The sequence below is a fragment of the Oncorhynchus mykiss genome, chromosome 8, assembly GCF_013265735.2.
Source record: "Oncorhynchus mykiss isolate Arlee chromosome 8, USDA_OmykA_1.1, whole genome shotgun sequence".
NCBI classification, from domain to species: Eukaryota; Metazoa; Chordata; class Actinopteri; order Salmoniformes; family Salmonidae; genus Oncorhynchus; species Oncorhynchus mykiss.
This window is the reverse complement of record NC_048572.1, coordinates 51,583,092-51,592,161: the sequence shown is the minus strand read 5'-3', so window position 1 is coordinate 51,592,161 and position 9,070 is coordinate 51,583,092. Positions and strand designations below refer to the sequence as shown.

The window sequence follows — 9,070 nt, the reverse complement described above, 5'->3', positions numbered from 1 at the left end:
GTCATCAGGTGACACCAATAAGGGATCATAGCTTTCACCTGGTCAGTCTATGTCATGGAAAGAGCAGGTGTTCTTAATGTTTTGTACACAATATACACAGAATTTTACATCTAGTGAATTTTATATTCCAAAATTCACACAAATGAATGAAACAATAAATTAGAATATGCCATTTATTTCAATTGAAATGTTATCTCAAAATTGTAAAATAAAGATATTTTAGTTGATAATCACAAGGATAATAACAGGGAAGCTGCTTTGCATTTTTCTGTTTCTATGGCAGCAGAGACACCTTGTGGCAAAACAGGAAAAATATCTCCTGTTCTATAGCTGCAGTGTATACCCTACCAAGGAATGGTACTCCAGCACTACAGAGGGCTGTACATCAAACTTTCTTCCTTCACACACACACACACCTTCACACCTGAGCAAATGCTATAACAGTGTCAGACAGCCATTGGGCCAGAAAAAATGGCTAAACATTGAGGCACTCAAATTCAATGTGTCTTGACTTCTTGACCAACTCATTTTAAGCATGGGGTATGGTACTTGTCACTCAAGTTGCCCACACAGGTATGACAAGCATGCGGTTGACTGGGGTTGGAGTTTAAATAAGAAGTAGCAGGCTTGTCACTGAGAGTCCATGCCGTGTTGGAGAGAGCCCCCACTGACAGTTGAATCCCTTCCCCTGGTCCGGGAAGATGAAAACAGAGTTCCAGCAAGAGGTAAGACCTACCAGATTTCACACATATATATTGTTAGCTGACATGTGCAAATGCACAAGGTACCAAGACACACACCAATAGGTGTTGTAACTTGTGGGATGTGTTACAATTAAGGAAGTGAACAAGATCATGTACTGTCAGAGGTGCCAATGTTACATGTTTTATGACACCGATTGATACAGACACAATAAATGATAAACATGAGAACATTAAGATAATTAAACGATTTTGTCACCCCTTCCATTTTTTTATATCTCATCTGGCACTACATGAAGACTAACCAGTTTTGAGTGGGGGGGAAACAGAGGGCAAAACCACACCAACATATGTAGTTTGTATGGTTATATATAAACTGTGACTGATTGTATGACATTTGACATGTGTCAAACATCATGTCAACACGATAACTCCATACTTTCCGATTCTCATTCCTTTGGTTGTGAAATTACTCTAGTTTCTGCTTCATGCTGGGAGCATTGCAAAGGAGCATGTGTCTTTTTATACACTAACCACTGGGACACCTGGCCACAGAACAATAACCACCCGAAGGACAAGGCAGAAAATACATCCTGAGACATTCTCTAAAAGCAAATGTTGGTATCCAAGAAGTCAGAGGAAGATTATTAGCATGGGCCAACTTTGAAATGCATTGTGGCTGTAGTGAGTGTAAATATGCCAGGCCATGTGGTGAGATTTAGCACACACTAAACTGTGGGAGATCAAAGCAGAGTCCCCAGAGGGATTGTAACTAATGAAATAAACACCTCACTTTTGTTTATCTTATTTCTAATGGGTTCATGGTCCTCTGTAGCTCAGTTGGTAGAGCATGGAGCTTTGGCGCTTATAACGACAAGATAATGCGTTCGATTCCCGGGACCACCTGTAAGTAAAATGCATGCATGACTAAGTCGCTTTGGATAAAAGTGTCTGCTAAATGGCATATTTAGTATATTAATATGTAATGTCATCTCCGACTAATTTAGTCTGATCAAAGAGAAACACGCACACATACAGTACAAAAGTCCTACAGAGGCCTTAGGTTGCTCTGCCAAAGATGGCCACTTATGTAGGTGTATTTCAAACATCCTTTCAACATTTCGTTTAGCAAGAGAAAAGTATACGTTGGAAAACTGAGATTTCCAACACTTTCTATTGATTTGACCTGACCTGAACAAAACATCAAAACGTCAACAAAGAACGACACTGACACATCCAACAAATTCAGAGGCGGTGTGATTCCACTGTAACACAAGACTCAATGTTGGGAAAGAATTTGAGAGTAGTAAAGCGTTTGTCTCGCAGGGTCTGCAACGGTAGGAGGACATGGTTCATTAAAGGGATAATGGGAATGTAGAGAGGTACAGTACATTCTTGCTGTAGCCAGCGTTTTCACAAACCATGGTCATTGAAGCATCATCGCCATCCTTTAGCCACGGACAGAGACAATTTTCTCTCCTGTTACTTCATGTGATGAATAGCGCACACTCAGCAACCGTTACATAATTAGATAACATGGAGGGCATATGGGTTATCCTTAATTATTCTCTCAAAATGGTGGTTACTGTGAACCGTATGCAACCATCTATAATCCATATGTTCTTATCCATGTTCATGTGTAGGGGGGGTCTATCATGCTTAGCTGAGTACTGCCTCCAATTTCCTCCAGTAAGTCCTGAAGTACTGAAATTAATACATTTACAATTTTAACATTTTTTTTTTAAAATAGGAAAATGCATTTTCACTCTAAACATATATGAACTGGCTATTTTCCATGATACATTTAGATTAAATGTGGATAATATATTGTAAGATACATATATTTTACACTGTAGTTTCATATACAGTGTGTACATTTTAAGAGAGTATTATTGTCAGGAACCTATATGTGGATACTATAGTTCTTATCAGATCACTAACATTACCATCTGAGAGGTGAAACATATTTGGAATCCATCTTCCCCAATTGTTACGTGCTTTTGTACGTATGTTTCAATATATCTATTGGTACATTTGACTTAAATTTCATTCATGGGCCAGCTGTTGGGAAGCCCTGCAAGTTCAGGCATTGAATTGGACTGAAACACAGAGCACATTCCTTGTATCATTAGCGACAAAATCACTTGCCAGTGCAATTTTAACTTCCATGGTGCATGAAGCACAGCTACAAATCTTTTGGACCAGAAGCTTTTAAAAAGCATTTCCAGCATCCATACTCAGGAGCAGGAGCAAAGGGGACACCGTCTTTGTAAGCATTTCCCTGGTTGAATTCAATACAGGTAGGCTATGCATGCAATTTCAGGCACTCAAGAGGTAACGATTACAGCTATTGATCAAAATGTAGTTTAAAAGAAATGATGCTGTTACGACGTGGCACTTGCAATCCTTTAACTTTATTCAACTTCATTTAACTTTAAACCGTCAATCATTTGAGCTGAACTATGTTGATATCCATGCCATTGTCTGTTTGATTTATTCGAGGTTGTGCTATCCAGCAGTGTTTATCGAAGTCTTTGCATTACAATGTTGTCAGTCAGCAACTCATAGACCCATAACTTTTCTGATGTGGGCTGTTTTTTTGGGCTATTTTACTGTTGGTATGGAGACAAGAACATCACACTTTATGTTATGGGAAATGACTTGTTCTGCTAATTGTTACAGAAATTGATTACAATTTGTATTTCTTAATTTGTAAATAATCAAATGATCAAATCAAACTTTATTTAATGTGCATGTACAATCGCACCACAGTCGAATAGTACAAGGAAGGAGATATACAAATTTAAAAAAACACAAGGCAATAAAAAAACAAACTTTGTGTTTTATTACCAATTAGCATCATCTCTGTTTAGTCTGAAATCTGTTGTCATCCAATGTTTAAATTCCTTGATGCATGCCCCAAGGCAAAGTATTGTGAGATTTAAAAGAAAATTACATTTTGAGTGTCATCTGCATAGCTGTGAAAGTGCATGGCATGTCTGCAGATTACATTTCCAAGTGGTAACTATAAATCAACTAATAAGGGTCCAAGAACAGAGCCATGTGGAACACCCAAATAACATTTGGAACATTTAGACAAGCAACAGTCTTCTGTAGAATTTTTGAAAGGAAAGGGAGTTTTGAAATGTATTTATTTTTTATTTCACCTTTATTTAACCAGGTAGGCTAGTTGTGGACAAGTTCTCATTTACAACTGCGACCTGGCCAAGATAAAGCATAGCAGTGTGAACAGACAACAACACAGAGTTAGTTACACATGGAGTAAACAATAAACAAGTCAATAACACAGTAGAAAAAGAGAAAAAAGAGAACATTGTGTGCAAAAGGCATGAGGAGGTAGGCGAAATGGGCCTATCATTTTTCAAATCACTTTGCTGTTTAGAGATATGAGTTAATAATGTTCAAAATTGGTAGGCCTGTTACAGGGAGAACTTCTTTGACCAGCTTGTTAGGAATAGAGTCAAGTTGGCAAGTGGAAGACTTAGAGCATATGACAACCATGTCGTCGTATGCCAACCCACTGAGCACAGATGTCAGTTCAACGTCTAGTTTTGATTTACATTTGGTTGAGTTGTCAACTGATGTAAATTCAATGCGAAAATACAAACAAAATATTTCACCATGTCATTGGGTTTAAAAGTTTGGTGAAAAAAAGATGAAATTCCCTTACATTGATGACTTTGCAAATCCAATAAGTGTTCCACATTGATTCAAGGTCATCACATAGATTTTTTTTTTATGACATTTTATGATTCAACCAGTTTTTGCACAGTGGGAAGGGAGTAAAACGGTTAAAAATATGTACATTTCCGGTCTGTTTTTATTTTCATCTACGATTTAAGATGAGAGAAATTAGATGCATGTGCAGAGGCAAGGGCTATCCTACCATGCCCGACGCCAATCTTCAAGGTTGGAGGAGCGCGATTTACGCTCTAAATGTTGTGTGGCGTGTTTCAGGGCTCAAGTATTGGTATAGCAGGGGACATGAGCTTTGCCCAATTGATATTGACAAATGCACACGATGGTATTGCACCACTGCAATCAAGTCATGGAAATGTCTTTGTTCCAAATCATACTTTCAATACAGGCCTGGCAATCTCCAAAGTGGGACTGCATCGACCCTCACCTTACACACTGACCCCTGGACGATCTGAAACATATAAGTCATAACGTCTGGGTCATATTCATTAGTGCACACCGTAGCAAAAGAAGGCAAAACACTTTTCAACAGACAACAAAAATGATGGCTTCTTATTGAACTACTTCAGGTAGTCCTTCCCTGTTTCGATCTGTTTTTTATTGAACTTGTTCATATTTTGCCAACAATTTAGAATTGGCTTTCACACAAAGGGTAGTGAATTTGACTGCAAAATCACGCGACACAGGTAGACTTTTTATTTTGCTCCATCTCTGTATTTGAGTTGCAAAACTGTCTTGAAATAACAAAAGAGCGCCTGTTGCCTTGTGTCTGTGATGGTACATATAAATGCTATATTTCAAACAACAGAGTTCTATTTCAGCGTTGTTTCCATGACACAAAAGTTGGCAAAAGGGGTCATAAACGGACTGACTGAAGAGTTCCGGTGATGAAATACTAGGAATTACCATCATTAATCTAATCCAATGTTATAATCGATAATCTGTCATTATGAGTGTGATTCATGCCATTTCATTCCTCAATATCTAACAAATCAATATTGAGCAAAATGTCTAATCTACTATTGATCTGTCTATCTATACTATCTATATATAGAGTTCAGAGTGATAACGGACTGTTCTTTTTTTGCAGGCAGTTCCAGCAGTCTGTCCGCACAGCTTCTTCTGTGAGCAGAGGAGGTTTTGGGGTGTCTGGGAAGATGTTCTTTGTGACAGGGGCCAAAAGTGCAGGAGGGGCATCATCGGGAGGAGGAGCGACGAGGTACAGTGTCACTCTGAAAATCACTCCAATTTAATAATTAATTTACATATATTTTATGCTGACATGCAGTGGAGGTTCCCCCAAGTAGGAAACAGACGATGGTTCTCCCCATTATTAAATTGAGGAACATTTCAAAGATTAAAGTAAAAAACAAGTATTCTTGTAAAATGAATTAAAATGGACTTGACCCCAATCCTGGTCTGACCACGACCTCAGGTCCATCTACCAGAAGTTCCGGGATGTTGACCTGCTGGACAAGAAGACGGTGACGGCTCTGAAAGCTGGAGAGGACCGGGCTATTCTCCTGGGCCTGGCCATGGTCACTGCGTCGATCATGATGTACTTTGTCGTGGGCATCACCATACTACGCTCTTACGCAGACAGGTATTGCACTATCAATCTGACAGTGGATCATTTTTTTGTCTATTTTGTAATTTTGGTGAACTCTGCTGTTGCTAATTCTCAAAGACTGCAATTCAATCAACCTGCCTTTAGTGTTTATGCAGTATGTTTGTTTGTCAGTATTTGTTGTGTGAACACTATGGCATAGCATGCCACAGTATTATGGAGGGTTATCAGTTATCAGTGCAAATGCAATGTTTAAACGCTAAATTGAAATGTGAAAATTACACATCTACCTCCGAGGGGTGTCTACTCTGTATTTTTATACCACAAAATCATTCTGCAATATTATTTGACCACAGAGATAAATATATGTTTACCTGCCGCTGTGTAAAATCCTACAATTACTTTTGAATTCTTCCCCTCATCTCTCCATATAGTGTGTGGACAGAGGAGAGTGTCTGTATTGTGGTCAACTCTACCATCATGGCAGACGTGAACTGCTCTTACAGCTGTGGCTCAGACTGCTGGAGAGGCTCTAAGTTCCCCTGTCTGCAGGTCTACGTCAGTGTCAACACCACGGGCAGGCTCAGCCGCTTATCTCACAATGAGGAGAGCTGGGAATCCAACTTTGAGGTGAACCGAGGGTCAGAATGGAGGCTGTGAATGACTGAATGGTTTGAAATCTATTGCTGTTGGCACAAGCCAGGGTCATGTGGGCCTGCTTCTTCCTGGTCACATGGTCAGGAAAACTCCTAGAGCTTTGCATGACTCATGATGCTCTATTTCCATGTTTAAGTCAACAGGAACACAAGTTTATTTGTACGAATAAATATTCACGTTGGGTATCTGGGGATGCTTACAAAGGCACGCAACCGGAAGGTTGCAAGTTCAAACCCTCGAGCTGACAAGGAACAAATCTGTCATTCTGCCCCTGAACAGACAGTTAACCCACTGTTTCTAGGCCGTCATTGAAAATAAGAATTTGTTCTTAACTGACTTGCCTAGTTAAATAAAGGTAAAATAAAATAAATTAAGGGACCTGAACTAACATCATTCCCACCAACTTTTCTCTTTCCAGTGTTTCTACGTACCAAAGTGCCACAAGGACACTGCAGCCATGCACCACATGATCGTGAACATCTCAGAACGCCTGAAGCCGCACCAGCAGGTGCCCTGCTATTACGACCCCAGCGACCAGCAGGAGAGCGCCCTCTTGACCCGACTGTACGACCACAGCGCCGTCTTCTACTCGCTCTTCTGGCCCTCCTGCATGCTCACGGGGGGCACTGCCATAATCTTCATGGTCAAACTCACCCAGTACCTCTCCATTATGTGTGAGCAGGTAGTCAAGATCAAGAGGTGAAGCTTGCTAGCGCAGTAACTGAGAGCGACAAACATGGTCTCCAGTCCAGACAGATAATGACATGAAAGGGATTGTTTTAACCTAATGACCCTGTGACCTCTTGTAATGTCGCTCTCTCAACACTGAGACATTTAGAACAGGTGGCTTGATTTGCTTCTGTTCTACTTACGGACTGTTGCAAATTGAATGTGAAAGGAATGTTCTGAAATGGACATCTAAGCAGCTAAATTAATGTATGACCTCTGTTGCCTGAAAAGCAACATGCATGCATGTATAGTAGTGGGAAGTAGTTTGGGGGTGGGGACAAACCTTTAGCCCGTGCTGATGCTGCAGATGGCTATATCGGTCTGCTAATACAGGACTATTAAAGGCCCAGTGCACTACTTTTGTGATTTCATTTTTTAATTCAGATTTTTCAGGGGGTGCTGCAGCACCCTCAGCAACCCTGCTTCCCCCAGCTATGCATACATGTCAGAATATGCAACCTTTTCACAGAAATGAATAGGCTATTTTAATGTTGTTGTTTATCTACCTTGTCATATGCACAGGATACACAATACAATGAAATGCTTACTTGCAGGTTCCCGCTCGACAATGCGACCACAATAAGAAATACTTAAATGATTTGCAGACTTTGAACGCAGGGCTCTAACATAAAGTTGGGTACCCTCTCTTACAATACTACATTTGGAGTAATGTTGAGCACGTGTCCTTTATCTCACAGATGACAATGCCGAGCAAAATTTGTGCTGACGGAATGAGACAGAGTTCATTCTCCCAAATTGTACACTGTTGAAGATAATTGTTCATGACCTACTGTGTTGAGCAAAGTTAAAACCTTGTGCAGTTCCTGTATGTAATTTTTGCAGAAGAGGGTTAAAGACCATTGTCGAAATACCCGAACTAGCTAGAATATGCTGAATCTAATGTGGAAATTGCTGAATGAGAGCATCAACATATTTTAGGGGTCAGCCATAGATTATCTTATTTGCAGTTATTACCATTTTATTGTTCAGTCTGTCATACAAAAATTGTGCTATGCAAAAATGTGTCTCTGATGACAACCAAGGAAAGTTGCTACATCATGTTTATTTTTTATACATTTTGCTCTGTATGCAATAAATTACCTCAATAACATATTGATGCAGTTATGACTTCCCATGGTGAGGCATATCAAAATTAAATAAATAATCTGACGGTAAATCTAGTGCATTTCTACAATCAAGCAATTGTTTACAAATGATGCAACTGTAATACACCCTACCTTCTTGTTCAGAATTTCTTAGAAATTAGCCCAATTAAAGCTTTCTTGCTTTAAAAAAAAAAAAAAAAAATTCTCACTGTCACTGGGCAGATTTCCTTTGAGGGCATTTGGCATGACAGAGCCTTTCTCTGCCTTTCCTTGTTTGAGACAAACTTTGCCCCTGGCTTTGCATAGGACTGGCTTTGGATGGAAATAGACCTTGTATGGATTCATCACATCTTTGACATTGTCGGTTTCACTGGTTATCACACGTGTTGTTTACTTGGCGTCTCTTGGGGTGTGCCACTTGCCCACTTCCAGCTCCCTCTGACAGCAATGGAAAGCAGTAAATCTTTTACAAGCAAGAAAGGTGGCTTCCTTGAATTTGACCCCCTCTGCTGTCCCCTTCATAACAATGTTGCCCCCTTGACCAGAAGCATAGTGTAACGGCTGTTTGAAGAAGGTGTGGACCAAAGCGC

The 9,070-nt window shown here is 39.9% G+C and overlaps 1 protein-coding gene across 1 annotated transcript; it reads left to right on the top strand.

Moving 5' to 3' along the window:
- The first annotated feature begins 278 nt into the window (after window positions 1-278).
- LOC110530053 (calcium-activated potassium channel subunit beta-2) lies at window positions 279-8,637 on the top strand. The gene is made up of 5 exons (XM_021612833.2): window positions 279-725; window positions 5,512-5,640; window positions 5,857-6,024; window positions 6,423-6,618; window positions 7,064-8,637. The coding sequence occupies exons 2-5, from the start codon at window positions 5,579-5,581 to the stop codon at window positions 7,346-7,348; spliced, it is 711 nt and encodes a 236-aa protein (XP_021468508.2). The 5' UTR covers window positions 279-725; window positions 5,512-5,578; the 3' UTR covers window positions 7,349-8,637.
- The last annotated feature ends 433 nt before the right edge of the window (window positions 8,638-9,070 follow it).

Coding starts and splice junctions, on each gene's coding strand:
- LOC110530053 (XM_021612833.2), top strand. CDS start 5,579: ATGTTCTTTGTGACAGGGGCCAAAAGTGCAGGAGGGGCATCATCGGGA. Junction 6,025..6,422: donor CTACGCTCTTACGCAGACAG/GTATTGCACTAT, acceptor CTCTCCATATAG/TGTGTGGACAGAGGAGAGTG. Junction 6,619..7,063: donor GCTGGGAATCCAACTTTGAG/GTGAACCGAGGG, acceptor TTCTCTTTCCAG/TGTTTCTACGTACCAAAGTG.